This window comes from Magallana gigas, chromosome 4 (assembly GCF_963853765.1).
Source record: "Magallana gigas chromosome 4, xbMagGiga1.1, whole genome shotgun sequence".
NCBI lineage: Eukaryota > Metazoa > Mollusca > Bivalvia > Ostreida > Ostreidae > Magallana > Magallana gigas.
Genome location: NC_088856.1, coordinates 12,031,504 through 12,051,085, shown reverse-complemented (window position 1 = coordinate 12,051,085; position 19,582 = coordinate 12,031,504). Strand labels below are relative to the sequence as shown.

At 33.5% G+C, this 19,582-nt stretch overlaps 1 protein-coding gene across 1 annotated transcript; it reads left to right on the top strand.

The window, feature by feature from the left end:
* The first annotated feature begins 678 nt into the window (after nucleotides 1–678).
* On the top strand, nucleotides 679–19,498 carry LOC105326330 (cytochrome P450 2B10). The gene is made up of 6 exons (XM_011426301.4): nucleotides 679–742; nucleotides 16,386–16,485; nucleotides 16,584–16,750; nucleotides 16,879–17,403; nucleotides 18,211–18,651; nucleotides 18,751–19,498. Exons 1-6 carry the CDS (start codon nucleotides 694–696, stop codon nucleotides 18,930–18,932), a joined length of 1,464 nt encoding a protein of 487 aa, XP_011424603.3. The 5' UTR covers nucleotides 679–693; the 3' UTR covers nucleotides 18,933–19,498.
* Nucleotides 19,499–19,582: the final 84 nt, after the last annotated feature.

Genomic DNA, 19,582 nt, shown 5'->3' with positions numbered 1-19,582 from the left:
TTGTGTAAGTAAAAGCTTTCTTTTTCAAATTATTATTAAAAACGCAATGGCGGGGTAGAGGTTGAATTTTTATTTAGGAATATATTTAGAAAATCCTTTAAAATATTTTGGAAAACCATTTAGCCAGAAAAGCTAAAGCTCATGTTACAGCACAGTAAAGTTTGTTAAATCATGATTGGCGGGAGAAGGTTAAGCAGAATGGAGAGGAGGGGGCGGGTTACAAAATGAAAATAGAATAAAAATATTCTCACAAATACTGAAACAACAAAAGGGGCTTGAAATCTAAAATTAAATATGTGGAAAACAGCTGGAGATTGTCAAGATATGAAAAATTAGAATTTGGTATTTTTATATTGATTTCATCAGATTTATGGCTATTGTTGCTCATGTGAGCTATGTGGCCCATGAGCATCTTTTTAAAATATATTTAAGAATGCGTCTTTTGTGAAAGAAAAACAAACAAACAAAACAAAAACAAAAAAATCTTATAAAAACAAACAAACAATAAGCCATTAATAATGCTGTTTATTTCATTCAAAAAATGAATTATTCATTATTGAAATTTGTTCAGTTTAGCTCTGCTACTGATGAACATCCGACATATTTAATAAACAGTGATAGCAAACACTGTGTGTATACAGTAACCCACTGCCACCTGGCGGCCTGTAATTAAGACTTTAATACGCGTCACAGATGTTATTTACACTCCAGATTGAGGAAGTCAGTGAGACGGAAAATCGCAGTAAGATATCTTTTACTCATTTTGAAATTTTAAGTGCAATAAGTATCATAAACGGTCATTGTAACTGATCTAAGCATTTGATATGTGAATTTTATGCAGTTAAAGTCTACTGATTTTTAGTTTTACACAGCAAGTTCCGCTTAGAAAATGAAAAACAATTGAATACAAGCTGCGTATTAATAGATTTTGTGTCAAGGTAACTTAAAGAATTTAAATGTTTTATAAAACATATTTGGTATGTTTATATTTGTAAGTCGATAGCTGGGTTTTTATAATCTATGTTTCTTTCATATCACTGACCGTATTTTGTCGATGGTGTTAACAATGATCATTCAAGGTTAAATTCTATTTCTTGTTCCATTTTTTTAAAGATATAACTTTTAATGTTAATTATTTCAATGATTAAATTCTATAATTCATATATAACAGAATAATGTTGCAACATTTTATGCAGCTGTAGATAAAAATATCTTCAGCAAAAAAATTTCAATTGATTATTTAAATTTGTTCAGTGACAAAAACAAAGTGTTGGCTCTTATTGAACACGCATGCTTCATATGCTTTAGGCAACGTAAAACATGGTGCCATTTTTTCTGCTCCATACTATCTAGGTTCTACAAAACAACATATTGTATTTCCCAATTGTAACAAAATTACTGAATGACAGCATATTATAGGTTTTGTAACCATATGTATGCCCATCCCACCCAGTAACAGAAGCAACACTAATATATTTATATTTAAAGTAAATATTAAACTTATATATATAAAACGAGAAAATATTTCATATCTTTTTCAGTTTGGTGATAGAATAATTAATATAGCTTTTCATTGCGTTTTTAGATAATCATTACCTAAGGTTTTAATTTTCCCATGATCTCGATTTGCTTTAGGTTATTTTGACACAAATTTTAAATTTATTTACTGTCAATAAACATCGCTGGACATGGTCCAGAAAACATCATAACAACTAGTCGTTCAAATGGGTAGCGCTGTTTGTCGAAGCGAGAGAACAAGTAGCGCTGCATACAGTGCTTTGATCGTTGATGGAAAATACGTAGATAACTAGTACCTTTCATTCATTCATACTTTATTTCCTCTAAATAGAGATTGAGCATAACACATACATAAATTTTCTAACGAGTCACATCAAAGATATATTCATTTACACAAGTATTTTTTTTTTTTTTTGGGGGGGGGGGGGTAAACAAACAAATAGGAAATATCAAGACTATGTACAAAGTTTTCGTCTTGCTGTAGATATATCATGGAGTGAAATTTGAGTAACTGTTATCTATTCATAAATAGACCTCTTCCTTTGTACAAGACAATAATTCACTTCAGTTATAATTGCTTAATTATTTTATTGTTACACCTCACCTTTGATTTAATTGACTCACTCATATTGAAATTTTACTCTATGACATATGTTACTCGTGCTTAAGTGCTAATTTCTATTGTTTTCAATTCTTATTTATACTGTGTTATACAACATTGTCGGGAGAGAGGAATTAGGTTTCGGATTGTTCGGATTATCATAGTGTCATTTTGACCCTCAAATATATTTTTCTATTTTTGCTCCTTTCAAAATATATTTTATATTTTTAATTATATTGACCAGATTAGATATATTATTTGCAAATCGTGTCAACGCGGATTTAGGTAAAGAAAAGGCCGAAGGCCATTTGACAGTACTTTTCGTAAAAAGTTGTGAAATCAATTAGTGCCATTTTAAGTAATCAAAACTAAGTTATTTAGATTCATCTGTCGAAGGATTCCTGTATTCTTAATTACGTAATAGTCATTGTAATGCAAAGCCCTCGTGTCAATCCGTTTCTTTGATGTCGAGAATGAGTTAAATTTCCCTCACGGCTTTTTGGAACAATTAATGGCAAGAATAATTCAACACCGGGACAGGGGACGCTATAGGGTTTTTGTCCGATCACTTTTGCGACGGACATCAACCAATAAACATATAATTTTACATTGTCTCCTGTCCTGTATTTCAGGTTTAAAGAATTTAGTTATCACCATAACCCCAATCACACGGTGATAGATACACAAAAAATCCACAAGTTCTCACGTGTGGAATACAACAGAAGTTGATCTGTAGTACTCTGCTGCCGCGCTTCGTATTAGTCTGAAGTAAAGAATACGAAATGCTTTATTATCGGATTCATGAATGGTATGGCGCCCAGCGGTACAAGGAATATGTCGTTTACTGATAACCCACACAATTCCGCAGAGAGCCGCACATCGAAACAGTTTACGATCACGTCCCACCAGTTTTCGCGAATCGTCGCCGTGGACGAACAGTAACATGAAGAATGTTAAAAAACGTTGAAGAATGATTTATTACACAGAATACATGTATATAGATCTCCATTTAAACGAGTGGTCGTACAGAGTTTGCAGATAAACTTGCAGAGTTCGATTTCTCGGTAGTTTTCGGGTATCTTCCAAATAGAGGACGGATTTGAGTTTATATAAAGTTCTGTGAAAAGTGTGAAGTCACGGTCGTGAGACATACATGTTCGCCGCTGGGAAACATGTGATGCAGTCACTTTGTCACGTACAATTTTTCTCCAGGAAGGTTTTTCGGGAAAAACTCCATCGTCCAGAAATGTCCGCAATTAAATGATCAGTAAGATCATATGAATGTAGAATACTTATAATATCAGGGATAAGTCCCAACTGGTTTGTCGAGAGATCGTGAAATAAGAAAATAATCTTGTGAGGAAAATGTTCTTTGTTAACATTTTTGGGTTGAGGCGACATAGTCGGCCTAGGAATAGTAGCTTTCGAACGTCTAATTCTGCACATATGGGGAGTACATCGAAATACGATTCACACATATCTGATCTGCTTAATTTGTGTAAGTTTAGTGAGTTTTTGCAAATAAAATGTTGGAATGTATTCAGTTGGTTTCTGTCTCTAAACGACAAATTATTCCAGAGTTCGCACCCATAGAGTACTGATGGTAGCACAATTGTTTTGTACAGATGAGTCAGTGTTCTAGGATTAAGAAATGGTGAACCAAGGTCAGATAGTGCAAAAAATGACTTCCGTCCTTTGTTACAAGCCTCCTGTATTCGGTCAGAGAGTTTACATTTTTCATTTATAATTATACCTAGATGGTTGTAAGACCGGTTGAACGATACAATCGCTGGACCTAGATGCCAGGACATGTTGCATGTGTCTAGTTTAGCACTGCAACACGCACGATTTGGATGCGTTAAACAGTTTTTGAAGCGCAAGTGGAGTGACAGCAATTAAAGACAAGTCGTTGGCTAAGGAGGGGTAGCTGCTGGGTATGTTAAGTATACCTGTGTTTGGGCTACCATACTGTAACGCTTGAATAAGGTCGTCGATGTAAACAAGATAAAGAGAGGTAGACATGACACCACCCTGTCTAACGCCTTGATATGTCGGAAAACATCCTGAACGGGTCTGGTTCACTACTATTGAGCTCACAGTATCCTGGTGACACTGGTTAATTAGCGACCATAATTTTCCAGTTATGCCAAGTTTGTGTAGTTTGACCATGAGTCCAGGTCTCCAGACGGTATCGAAGGCTTTCCTGGTATCGAGGAAACATTCATATACGTTACTTCTTTGCTCTAAATTGTGAAGAATAGTTTCTTGAAGATTAAATGATGCTGTCAAGCAGCCTAATTCTTTCTGAAAACCTTGTTGCTGCGCATGTGGGAAATTTCCAACAAAACGGGATGTAATCATGAACAACAATGGCAGTAAATAGCTTTAAAAGACAACCAACGAGTGTTTTACCGCCGTGTATTATGTGTTCATTAGTGATCAAATCGTCTCCAGGTGCTTTTCTTAACTTTAACGTTTTTATAGCAGAAATAATGTCTATCCCACCCAGTAACAGAAGCAACACTTTAATGCCAGATAATTTGTTCTGTCTGTCTTGCTCTTACACCTTTGTTGGTATTATATATTTATATTTAAAGTAAATATTAAACTTATATAAAACGAGAAAATATTTCATATCTTTTTCAGTTTGGTGATAGAATAATTAATATAGCTTTTCATTGCGTTTTTACATAATTTAGATAATCATTACCTAAGGTTTTAATTTTCCCATTATCTCGATTTGCTTTGGGTTATGTTGACACAAATTTTAAATTTATTTACTGTCAATGAACATCGCTGGACATGGTCCAGAAAACATCATAACAACTAGTCGTTCAAATGGGTAGCGCTGTTTGTCGAAGCGAGAGAGTAAATAACTAGTACCTTGCGGGACAGTATATCGATTTGTATACGGTTACATGTGTACCGTAGTAAACTAGAATATAAGGTTGTACTAGTAATTGCAGTTGTCATTAATCAGGAAACTAAGTTGTTTTCAGTTAAGCACTTATGTACCTATAACAAATGTGTACAAGGATGAGTAAAGCCATTTATATAAAAAAAAACTACTAATTACAAAAGAAAACAATAAATGTTATAAAGATAACAATAAATTAATAGATACAGTCGATCTGGGTTAAATTTTATTCAAAAACACGCATACACGTTTTGACAACCTGTACATTTGAGATTCGAAATAAGAGATTCGAGACTCAATATTTAAATTAAATATTCAAAACATGGATCTGAAAACATGTATACTAACGACATCCACCCGTTCGAAACTATGAAACAAAATTCAATGAATCTTAATCAAAATAGAGGTAATCAAAAAAGCAAAATCAGACACTATGATTTTGAATTAAAAGATTTACAACCTTAACGACTAGAATCAAATACACAAAGAGCTTCATGGTAGTCATCTTTACAATTTTATTTTAAAAAGTTGTTTAAAGGTAATGGCCATGGTCTAGATAGGGTAGGGCAATACTACAAAAAGCCTTTTTTCCTTATCCTTGAGGAGGTTATCGGGATACTCATCAAAGTGTATTCATAGAAAATTGAACGTCGCAGATTTCCGATGCAAACAAGGGGAAATATACACTGAGTGTATATATAATGCATTTAATCATGCAACGATTCAGCATGTGACATAGGCATGAAGCAATACAAAGGGGTTATTGTACAACACAACATCCTTTGACTTTTACTTTGTATGTCCGGTAGGATTTATATAATATAAAGGTAATGCCTGTTATCCCAATCCCATCCGTTTATGTGATTGATGCATAATAAAATACTGCTTAAATACAGTATACATGTAGAGTTTTTACATCCTTATTTTCACCTGCACGGCGAAATATGGAGGGTAATCGTGTTCAAAAATCCAGATATGTAAACCTGTAAATCCGAATATGCAATCGTGTTGGTGTGTTAATCTGAGTATGAATGAGTGTAATTTTTATAGCATAACATTTAAAACTTAGGCATAAACACTTTAGTGTGGAACCCGCAGGCCTTCGTTGTACGGATGAATAATTGCAGCTGTAAAAAGCTGTTTGTTATTTACATGTAACCTGCCACTACAATACACATTTCCCATCCGGAAAAATAAATTATGAGCTTGGTGTACATTTAATTAAGAGAATGTATGAAAGCAGGGACGTATATACTGTTATATGTCTCTGAAGAAAGATGCTGCTCAGATATCTTCCTAGAACTAGAAAAAATTACATAAAATGACATGAACGTAGATATACACTCATTTTTATATATATGTGTACCTCATGTACCGTCATGTTGACGGTTTGAGTGAAAATAAATTGAATTGAATTGAAAACTGTGGGAGGAGTTATCGGTACAATAACTGTACCCTTTCGGCAGCCACTCGCCCGCCCACCATTTTCACTATTTCAATAACCGGAAAACCCGTTTAGAAATTCTCTCTCAAAATTCTTATAATTCAGAAGCAATGGAGCTCCATGGGACCTTAAGGCGGTCTCCGAACCCCAATGCCGCTGAAAATATATTCACCCTCTTAGAAAATTTCTTGATCTGTCTCACTTCTAGAAAAAAGTACTCATTAACTTATATTCCAGTTTAAATTACATGTCAAATCATTTTAGAAAAATAAGATATTAGGCATTTCTGTTTATCCCTTATTGTATAATACCATGAGAATTATATTACAGAAATTAGCGCATTCGTCACATCGGCTATGATTTTTACATACATGAACCTCTTTGGTCCAGTTTCAATCATGATAACTCAATAATTTTTCAAAAAATAATACCTGTATTTTCGATAGAACAAGTGTCGTTCATATAAAGCTTATTGCAAAAGTTTAGCTGAATATTATGGATTTTTTTCATCCATTCCGGCGATAACGGCATGCCTTTTCCCGCAGCAAGGCAGTTGCCATATAAGGTCATGTCAAAATTCAACAAAATTGTCGAGAGATCGTGAAAATAAGAAAATAATCTTGTGAGTAAAATGTTCTTTGTTAACATTTTTGGTTTGAGGCGACATATAGCCGGCCTAGGAATAGTAGCTTTCGAACGTCTAATTCTGCACATATGGGGGGTACATCGAAATACGATTCACACATATCTGATCTGCTTAATTTGTGTAAGTTTAGTGAGTTTTTGCAAATAAAATGTTGGAATGTATTCTGTTGGTTTCTGTCTCTAAACGACAAATTATTCCAGAGTTCGCACCCATAGAGTACTGATGGTAGCACAATTGTTTTGTACAGATGAGTCAGTGTTTTAGGATTTAGAAATGGTGAACCAAGGTCAGATAGTGCAAAATATGACTTCCGTCCTTTGTTACAAGCCTCCTGTATTCGGTCAGAGAGTTTACATTTTTCATTTATAATTATACCTAGATGGTTGTAAGACCGGTTGCACGATACAATCGCTGGACCTAGATGCCAGGACATGTTGCATGTGTCTAGTTTAGCTCCTTGTGCACGGAACTGCAATACGCACGATTTGGATGCGTTAAATGTAAATCGCCATTTGCAAGCGTATCTAAATGCGATGTCTAACAGTTTTTGAAGCGCAAGTGGAGTGACAGCAATTAAAGAATTAAAGACAAGTCGTTGGCTAAGGAGGGGCAGCTGCTGGGTATGTTAAGTATACCTGTGTTTGGGCTACCATACTGTAACGCTTGAATAAGGTCGTCGATGTAAACAAGATAAAGAGAGGTAGACACGACACCACCCTGTCTAACGCCTTGATATGTCGGAAAACATCCTGAACGGGTCTGGTTCACTACTGTTGAGCACACAGTATCCTGGTGACACTGGTTAATTAGCGACCATAATTTTCCAGTTATGCCAAGTTTGTGTAGTTTGACCATGAGTCCAGGTCTCCAGACGGTATCGAAGGCTTTGCTGGTATCACGAGGAAACATACATATACGTTACTTCTTTGCTCTAAATTGTGAAGAATAGTTTCTTGAAGATTAAATGATGCTGTCAAGCAGCCTAATTCTTTCTGAAAACCTTGTTGCTGCGCATGTGGGAAATTTATTTTTTGTAGAATATGGCTATGGATTCGATTGTAAACTACTTTCTCGAAGAGTTTAAAGACACATGGTAGTAATGCAACTGGCCTATAGCTGTTGCAAGAATCTTTCGGCTTACCTCTGCCTTTGTACAATGGCACTATGAGACCACGTTTCCAACAAAACGGGATGTAATCATGAACAACAATGGCAGTAAATAGCTTTAAAAGACAACCAACGAGTGTTTTACCGCCGTGTATTATGTGTTCATTAGTGATCAAATCGTCTCCAGGTGCTTTTCTTAACTTAAACGTTTTTATAGCAGAAATAATTTCTATCCCACCCAGTAACAGAAGCAACACTTTAATGCCTGATAATTTGTTCTGTCTGTCTTGCTCTTACACCTTTGTTGGTATTATATATTTATATTTAAAGTAAATATTAAACTTATATAAAACGAGAAAATATTTCATATCTTTTTCAGTTTGGTGATAGAATAATTAATATAGCTTTTCATTGCGTTTTTACATAATTTAGATAATCATTACCTAAGGTTTTAATTTTCCCATTATCTCGATTTGCTTTGGGTTATGTTGACACAAATTTTAAATTTATTTACTGTCAATGAACATCGCTGGACATGGTCCAGAAAACATCATAACAACTAGTCGTTCAAATGGGTAGCGCTGTTTGTCGAAGCGAGAGAGTAAATAACTAGTACCTTGCGGGACAGTATATCGATTTGTATACGGTTACATGTGTACCGTAGTAAACTAGAATATAAGGTTGTACTAGTAATTGCAGTTGTCATTAATCAGGAAACTAAGTTGTTTTCAGTTAAGCACTTATGTACCTATAATAAATGTGTACAAGGATGAGTAAAGCCATTTATATAAAAAAAAAACTACTAATTACAAAAGAAAATAATAAATGTTATAAAGATAACAATAAATTAATAGATACAGTCGATCTGGGTTAAATTTTATTAAAAAAACACGCATACACGTTTTGACAATCTGTACATTTGAGATTTGAAATAAGAGATTCGAGACTCAATATTTAAATTAAATATTCAAAACATGGATCTGAAAACATGTATACTAACGACATCCACCCGTTCGAAACTATGAAACAAAATTCAATGAATCTTAATCAAAATAGAGGTAATCAAAAAAGCAAAATCAGACACTATGATTTTGAATTAAAAGATTTACAACCTTAACGACTAGAATCAAATACACAAAGAACTTCATGGTAGTCATCTTTAAAATTTTATTTTAAAAAGTTGTTTAAAGGTAATGGCCATGGCCTAGATAGAGTAGGGCAATACTACAAAAAGCCTTTTTTCCTTATCCTTGAGGATGTTATCGGGATACTCATCAAAGTGTATTCATAGAAAATTGAATGTCGCAGATTTCCGATGCAAACAAGGGGAAATATACACCGAGTGTATATATAATGCATTTAATTAACGATTCAGCATGTGACATAGGCATGAAGTAATACAAAGGGGTTATTGTACAACACAACATCCTTTGACTTTTACTTTGTATGTCCGGTAGGATTTATATAATATAAAGGTAATGCCTGTTATCCCAATCCCATCCGTTTATGTGATTGATGCATAATAAAATACTGCTTAAATACAGTATACATGTAGAGTTTTTACATCCTTATTTTCACCTGCACGGCGAAATATGGAGGGTAATCGTGTTCAAAAATCCAAATATGTAAACTTGTAAATCCGAATATGCAATCGTGTTGGTGTGTTAATCTGAGTATGAATGAGTGTAATTTTTATAGCATAACATTTAAAACTTAGGCATAAACACTATAGTGTTGACCCCGCAGGCCTTCGTTGTACAGATGAATAATTGCAGCTGTAAAAAGCTGTTTGTTATTTACATGTAACCTGCCACTACAATACACATTTCCCATCCGGAAAAATAAATTATGAGCTTGGTGTACATTTTATCAAGAGAATGTATGAAAGCAGGGACGTATATACTGTTATATGTCTCTGAAGAAAGATGCTCAGATATCTCCTAGAATTAGAAAAAATTACATAAAATGACATGAACGTAGATATACACGCATTTTTATTAGAGAACATGCAACAGATTGTTAAAGTTTAGAGCTCGGCTGAATAAAGAAAATATCTCCAAAAGCATCCTTATCGCTACCGCAAAGCTGGGAAAGACCCCCCCCCCCCTCCGAAAATTGACACGGGGTCGGCCAGCTGATCATTTAAATAACTGAGTTGCAAAATTATCATTAAAAAAAAAACTATTTAAAGACATTGGTTTTGAGATTTTGATTAATAAGAGATATTATAAGTGACCACCCCCCCCTTTTTTTTTTTAAAAAAAATATCCAAAGATAATGTTAACTGTCGTGAAATTAAAATGTGTATATATTATTTTTAAAAGTGTTTCTTTTTTGCATTGTCGGCAATATATATGGAAAGAAGCTTATCATGCACGTGAAAATTGGCAATGTTTTTTTTTTTTTATTTCAAGCATTTTTTAGTTGTCCTTTGTTGTTTTATTTTGTGGTTGTTGTAGGAAAAGAGAGTGGGGACTGGGTTTTCTTTGGTGGGTTAATGATCAACAAAGTGTTTTGAACAAATGCTATGCCAGTATTCTTGGGGACCGGGATTAAAATCAGCACGCCTGACTGAGTTTATCCAAGCTTTTCTCTCTTTTGGATAATTTACAGCTGACGGCAGTGGAAAAAACTCAACTGCATTACAGTTTTTGTCTATCATATCTGGGTATTTGTGAAGTCTACCTTTCTTCCGCGAGTCATTTTTACAGCCTACTGCAACACAGTGATAGTGAACCATCGTAAAACGACAGTATCATCGAGTTATATACGTCTTCTGCTTGCCCTTAGAAACTAGTAAACAAAATATGCCCAAAATCTCGCATGTTTTAGGTAACGCGAGATTTCAATTTGACGAAGTAAACGTTAAAACCGTGACGGAACTGACATTTGCGATCTTGCGTATTAATACGGGATATGAGTATGACGTCCTGAATGTCGGTTCAATACAGACTCATTTAGTGAAGTTGGTTGATAAAAAATTTCCAGAGAGCTTTTATAATACTGCTTTACAGCCACCTGTGAACATGTACTGTTTACCATAAAGCAGCTACTTAATTTTGTAAATTATCGTCAATACCAGGCTTGGGGCGAATTACATTGTAAAGTAATGCATTACATTACCATTACTTCACGAATTTGGGCATTAAATTACCATTACCATTACTTGATTTTATTGAAGTAATGCATTACATTACCATTACATGAGTAAAGTAATGCATTACCATTACTTTTTTTTAAAGTAAAGCTAATAAAGAGGTTTTCCAAATGTTTCAAATATACAACACTCTTTAACATATCTACAGCTTCATGCTCAGTATCAGGTTCAAATTCAATGAATAAACAAGAGTCATTCTTTATTTGCTCAATATATAATCATATTGTGGCAATATGAACAACATATTACATAAGTAAAATGATATTTATAGACATTTGGCATGATACAATATCAGATATGAAATAGAGACAAAGGATAACATGCGTAACAAAAACAATTAATGAAATAATATTGCGGTTTTTAAAAGCTAAATATAGATATATTCCCAGATTACACAAATCTTTATAATTTTTGACACTTAATTTTATGATCGAAGTTTCAGAGGGTTCTTCTTTTAACTGCATCCTGTTAGTTTGAAAATCTTCCCAGCTATACTAAATAAATGTTTTACAGGAGCAGTCGAAGCTTGGACTGAAAAGGACTGTTTGACGATCTTTATCTTAGGATATATTAAGTGCAATAATAGAAAAAATACATGAATCTTGTATTTTCTATCAGTCCAAACTAATGTACAGTGTAATTAATATACAAGAGAGAGAGAGAGAGAGAGAGAGAGAGAGAAAGAGAGAAAATAAGTAAGATTATTTTCAAATGGGTTATAATATTGGAAGTGATATTGATTTTCATCATGGATGGACAGTGCATTCATCATGCTTTCACAGGTGCATGTCTGTCTCCTATTCTATTGTGACATAGCGAAGGGAAGGGGATAGGGGTGTTTAGCACTTCTTATAACAATAGATTGTTTTGATACTTAGATTATCCTGGGGGCATAGTGTGTTGTTGACACATTTCTTATTGAAGTGCAAACTAATTGGAGTAAATTGTTTAAATGATTAAAAAACGTATCTTAATAACAACACTCTTAAAAATGTTATGAAATTGTGCTGTTATCTTTAGTAATATAACTATTAATATAAACAATTCAAAAATGAATTTTAAAAAACTTTTTTTAATAAAACATGTACAATTAAAACATTTTTTTCTAAATTAGAATTATTTCTTTCTTCTTTGAAAATAAATTTAATCAAATTCAATTTCAACTATTCATTTATTCATCACATTTTTTAAAGTGAACATGCATAAATATGCATAGTAATGCAAAGTAATGCCATGTAATGCCAGCATTACACTAGATTTTGGAAAGTAATGCATTACATTAGCATTACTTGTAATGCTAATTTTGAGGCATTACAGATTACTAGCATTACTTTGAAAACATGTAATGCATTGCAATGCATTACCATTACATTTAGCATTACCCCAAGCCTGGTCAATACAGTATATACTGTAAAATATTTTATAATTAAAACTCTACCAGTTCATATACAATCAAATTCATTTGACCCACCCCGTTCCTTAATTTCAGAAATCCAATTTCCGAAGAAAAAGCATAATAACAAAAACATAAACATACTAGTTTACCCTTACTATTTCCTCAAAGCCCTTCAATTTTTAACAAAACTTTGTGCTTTAATTAATAATTTTAAATCTTCTTTTTATAACAATTTTAGATTGTTTTATCATTTATCTTACATTTGAACAACAAAATTATTTTGATATTTAAAAAAAGTGTAAATACATGTATAGTTACATATATTTTTCCGCTATTCTTAGTCGTTTAATTCTCATTGTTTCTGAAAAATAACAAAAATAACAAGAAAAAAGCTGTCAATGTGACAGCAAACCGGGTTTTCTTTCGTGTGAACGGTATCCATACTCCATTTGTCAATCCTGAATTGATAAATACTACCTTTTCAGAAAAATGGGGTACTCTATATGCAATTATATTTTTGCCAAAAAATGACTAATATAAGTTCAACAGCTGGTAATAATCTTCAAAAATTATCAGAATTCAAAATCTTAACAATTTGCATATCTCTGGTCCGTCCCACTGTTTATAATTGATGTGCAAAAGAACAACTTCCTATCTTGAAAACTGTAGGAGGAGTTATCCGTACAATAGGTGTACCCTATACGCAATATTTTGCCAAAAAATGACAAATTTCAGCAGAAATAAAAAATCCTACCTATTGCATACCTCTGATAAAGGCTATTTGCATACCTCTGATAAATTTATCTTTAAAAGAACAACTACATATCTTGAAAACTGTGGGAGAAGTTATCGGTACAATGACTGTACCCTTTTGGCAGCCACTCGCCCGCCCACCATTTTCACTATTTCAATAACCGGAAAACCCCGATTAAAAATTCTCTCTCAAAATTCTTATAAATCAAAAGCAATGGAGCTCCATGGGACCTTAAGGTGGTCTCCAAACCCCATGCCGCTGAAAATATATTCACCCTCTTAGAAAATTTCTTGATCTGTCTCACTTCTAGAAAAAAGTACTCATTAACTTATATTCCAGTTTAAATTACATGTCAAATCATTTTAGAAAAATAAGATATTAGGCATTTCTGTTTATCCCTTATTGTATAATACCATGAGAATTATATAACAGAAATTAGCGCATTCGTCACATCGGCAATGATTTTTACATACATGAACCTCTTTGGTCCAGTTTCAATCATGATACCTCAATAATTTTTCTAAAAATAATACCTGTATTTTCGATAGAACAAGTGTCGTTCATATAAAGCTTATTGCAAAAGTTAAGCTGAACATTATGGGGTTTTTTTCATCCATTCCGGCGATTAAGGCATGCCTTTTCCCGCAGCAAGGCAGTTGCCATATAAGGTCATGTCAAAATTCAACAAATTTGTAGACTTTACATTTGTCAACTTGTATCATGTTAGATGTGCTATTGCCGAGTCTGGAGATACAAATGCAGAGACCGTATTGAAAGTGTGCAAAGTTGAAGGTTTAAGTAACTAATAAAAACAACAAAGCTGCAAAATATGCATCATACGAAGGAACTGAGTCAAATCTTACATGTGTTTATGTCCGAGTTTTATAGGTTACACGATCAGAATAACACACTTTTATTCTCAGATTCGCACACCAACATGATTGCATATTCGGATTTACAAATTTACATGATTGGTGGATATCAGCCAATCAGAGAGCTAGTAATGATTATTTATCAATCATATTATAATAGCCGCTGCAGTCAAGAGATGATGAATTGTTATAATAATTGTAATTGCACCCCAATTATTTCAATTATTCTTTATGGGGTTTTTTTCCTGCAATTTTGGCATAACGAGCGATAATGAGAAGTATCGTTGCATCACACCTTATTAAAAGCTACTTGGTCCGATTTTTTGTTATCAAATTTTGTGCACGCTTTTAATCGATGCTATGCTAAGTACAGAGTCATGCATAAAGTATTCGTGTATATGTATAATAATAGACATTGCAGTAGTTTTTCCGGTCAATTAAACCATATTTCAAGGATGTTCAAAATATATTTTTACAAAACAAACGACATAAAAAGGGTATCGCGTTATTTCGCCTTATATTAAAATTCGCACCTGACGTCGAGGCGGGGGTGATTGTATTTTGACATCGTTTTTGATAGAGATCAAAAATGAGTAATGAGCTGGCAAATCAAAAAATGGACCTGTGTACATTTTGTTCACTATTATTTCTGAAGTTTACGATCGATGCATAACATGCGTGTTGAATAAATTCAAACATCCGGGGAACGAAACCAAACGGTTTCTTTTCCTAAATATTCCTATGATGCATTTTTTTGTCTGCTTATTAAGATATTATTTTTATTTATTACTTTGAATATTAATTTTGTAACTTTGCAACGAGACCGATTATGCTGGTGTAAATAGGCGAAAGTTGATAACTTTCTAAGATAATTAGCTTGTATGGAAAATTATTATGGTCCGTTATTTGATATAGATTTAAATATTGTAACTGCGTTTTTTCGGGATTGTTTTTTTTAATAAAATTAATATTCAATCGCAACTTCTCGGGCCTTTCCGGCAAGCTCGGAAAAACTTGCCGGAAAGGCCTGAGAAGTTGCGATTGAATTAATGTTATGCTTATTTTTATGAAATAAAAGTAAATTTACATTAAGAAATATGTTTTATGCCTTTTAAAAAATATTGCATTTTTTTTTTTTTACTCGTAAATGTAAAGTTGTCATAGACTGTCCTGTTAGGCGCTTTTTTATCGAGATTATTATATATTCGGAAAATTTCGGAGTTTTTCATTGTATCCGGATCGGTAAACGGGACATACTAAAGATCTGAAGTACCAAAGACCTGAATGACATAAAAATTTATATAACTGATATATTTGAATTTCTATGTGCTACGTCAAATAAAATGACTTTGTGTGTGTATGTATCATATTTTCATGTGAAATGTGGTAGAAAAATATCATGAAACCAGAGCAAAGTTTGTTGCAAAGCAACGAGTGGGTCTTCCGTTAATGTTGAAAGTAAAGCTGGAGGTTCATCTAAAAAGCAGATTTCTTAAACAAATAAACATAAGTTACTAAAACAAAAAAACAAAACATCAAATTATTCTTGGTACGTGTTAACAAAATCCGAATGATTCTGTAAAATTTTTGTAAAATACCAATTTCAGAAATATAGCAGGTTTTATCAATAAATTATACAGATAAGACTAATGTTTGGTGCCATAAGATAGCACTTTTCGACATGAAAGGAGAAATATGTCTAATTTGTATGTAGGTACTATTAAAGCTTCCTGAGACCGAGTTTCTTATATTTCTTAAAAAGTTTAAAAATTATGTGTAAATAGAAATAAGAAAAAAAAATCAATATCACGTTATTCAATCTTATTTTATGATTAAACAGTGCATGTATGTAAAAGATAGTCTATTCCATAGAACTGGCTCATAAAAATGAAGACCATATAGCTTTTAAAAATCGTACGAGATATCCTTGCAAAGACAAATATTTGAACAGTTAATTAATTGATTTATTTCAGCAATGTCTGAAAACAACGAAGCCATAACCCTTCCTCCGAGTGAACCAGGAAAGTTTTTAGTGGGAAATGTCGATTTTGAACCAACAATTCCTGTTTTACTGTAAGTGGAGATATAATTGAAATGGAATAGACAATAGATATATTGAATCGCTTGTAAAGATTCTGTGTGACTTCAAGTATCCTTTTTGTCAATTCCAGAGAGCTTCGACGTAAACATGGCGACCTTGTCACCCTGAACATATTTGGACAAAAAGTTATTGTAGTCTGCGGCCATCAAACGCTCACGGAAGTGCTCGAGAGAAAAGCTGATTTTACAGTTGAACATCCAGTAGTTTTCGGATATACAGAGTATTTTGAAAGCTCGGGTACGCAATTTGTTCTGATATTAATGTTGTATAATTGGTAAGTTTTTGCGTTTCCAGTAGTTTATGGAATCAAATCTAATAACAAAGATTTTTTTAAAATGATTACTTACTTTCTAAACACATCTTAGGTCTCCTCGGTGCGTTTGGGCAAGTGTGGAAAAAGCAAAGGAAGTTCGTCATTAATACCTTCAGAAAAATTGACTCCGGAAGCGCTTCCCAGGAGTTACGTGTTGCGGATGTTGTCGTAGATTTTCTGAAAGATGTGGATCTTGCAAATGGGTGTCCAATCGACATCATTAAACTGATAAAGACTAACCACTATAACATAGTCTCTTCTTTACTCTTTGGAGAAAAATTCAAACCCGGGGATGAAACACTAAGTCGCCTTGTTGAGTTGGTAGATGAAGCAACATATATAGTACCAGACCAAGCCATCCTCTCAATGTTTGAGTGGCTGAAGTATTTGCCTGGTGACAGATTCAAAGTAAAACGCCAACGCCATCTTGTCGATGAAATTCTGAAAATAGTACAACAGTTTGTAGATGAACACAAGGGAAATGCACATGAAAAAGACTCGATCGACTTCATCTACAGTTTTATGCAGGAGCAGGAAAGAATGCGGGAAGCTAGAGAGAACATGGAAGGATTCAATGGTATGGGCTCCTGGAAGTTACTTTTAAATTATATCATCCATCGAAGTACTAAAGCCAATTAATGATTTTAAAATTGAATATTTCTTAGACGATTTCACTATTTTTCCATTCAGGATCTCACCTTTTTGTTGGAAGAATAAGAAATGGAATGGTTCAACAGCTTTACTAGCTGGGCTCTAAACTAAATATGTATTCCAAAATGATAAATTTTTACTAAAATATGAAAAATATTAGGGGACGGCAATTCTAAGTTTCTTAATGATATACATCAGATACCGATGAAGTTTTCCGGTCAATTTTTCCTTTGGTACGTCGATCAATAGAAAATTTTTTAAATCAATTTCTTAAATCTATTTATCAAAGCATTGTGAAACATTAAAAATTGTGTTATCAAATTCATTTAAATATATACAGTTGAACTTTGATATCCTAAACACTGAAATCTCAAATACATGTACAATGGATATGTCGAAGTGATTTTTAAGTCTCAACTACTTATTTGTAAAGCATTTTACTCTCGATATCTCGAATAATCGGATATCTCAAAGTTTGACAACAGTCCCATCCAGTTCGAGATAACGAAGTTTGACTGCATATATATATTGTTGAGGTCAAATTAAGTTTCACCATTCTCTTACACTCATTAGGACAAACACTTAATATTTACATATTTAAAGGTGTACTTGTTTAACTATATTTAATCGGGTTCTGGTGCAATTGAAAAATAGTGCAAAAGTTTGTAAAGTATGGATTTCGTTAAATATTTCAAATATTTAATACTCTATCATCTTGTCGTATTTTTATCAGATCGGGACATGCTTTTAATGGGATATGGTCTTCTTTTCGGTGGAGTTTCTGCTGTCCAAGCCCTCTCGTGGTCTTTCCTTTACCTGGTAAACCATCCAGATGTCGTCTGCAACATGCAAACGGAAATCGACAATACCATTGGAAAAAACCGCTCTCCGACCTGGAAAGATAAACCATCACTACCGTACTGCCAGGCAGTCTTATACGAGATCCTTCGGATATCCTCAGCCATCCCTGTTGCACCAACACACGTTCTAACAGAGAATATACAGGTCAACGGATACACTCTTCCCAAAGGCGCTTGGGTTCTTCTTGGATTGTGCACAGTGAATTGGGATTCTTCCATTTTTCCAGAACCAGAGAAATTCAACCCTGGTCGCTTTATCAATGATTCCGGACAGCTTTTTGGATTTGAAAAAGTTTACGCATCCTATTCTTTAGGTAACAACGTGTTTAAGATAGTGAAAGAAAGCTTTAAGTCGCCACGCAATTTGTCCTAGATGGTTGGTTGATTTTCAATTTCTGCTTCTTGTTTTGCAGGACCTAGATCATGTGCTGCCCAAGCTCTTGCAGAGATAGAGATGTTCTTGTTTATAACCAGCGTAGTCCAGAGGTATAACATAGCTAACGAACCGGGGAAACCAATGCCATCCCTGGAAGGGACGTATAAAGGAGCGCACATACCTAACCCCTACAACGTGTGTCTCAAACAGAGATTGTAAAGATAAATGACACATAAAGACCAATAACAGATGTTAAGAAATCGTTATTAATAGTCGTAAACCGTTGATAGTGATTTTTCAAAATTATTAAACGTTGAACGGATTCGCAACGAGGGTAAATTGTATAACTTTACAGGATAGACGTTAAGAGAAGTTGTGCTGATTAAGTTCAACAAATCAAAGCTACCTTTTTAGGCAGCGTCCACGAGCGTCGGTCTAACTGTTATGGAAGACATTTCTTTTTATGTTCTCTCTTATTTTCCATTTAACTACATGTACCAAGTTAATTATATATATATTATTTTTTGTTGTTGCTTTGATTCACATTGAAGATAACTTTTTTTCAACACGACTCATGCACAACCATTTTTTGTAAACATGATAACCAGTGGTATTCTACATATAATGTATATATCCTATACAGATGATCAAGGGTATATGCAACGGCAATTGTTATAGTAACTTACAATGTTTATAATGTAATATACAAATAAGATAACACTCTTTTATGACATAATGAACATTTATAACTTTTTATTGACTTAAAATAATAAAAACCTACGTTATTTGGCTGTTTTCCATCTAAGACAAAGTGTACTTAATAATGCATTTTCGCATGGTATTATTCATATTATATGTTTTTTCATATC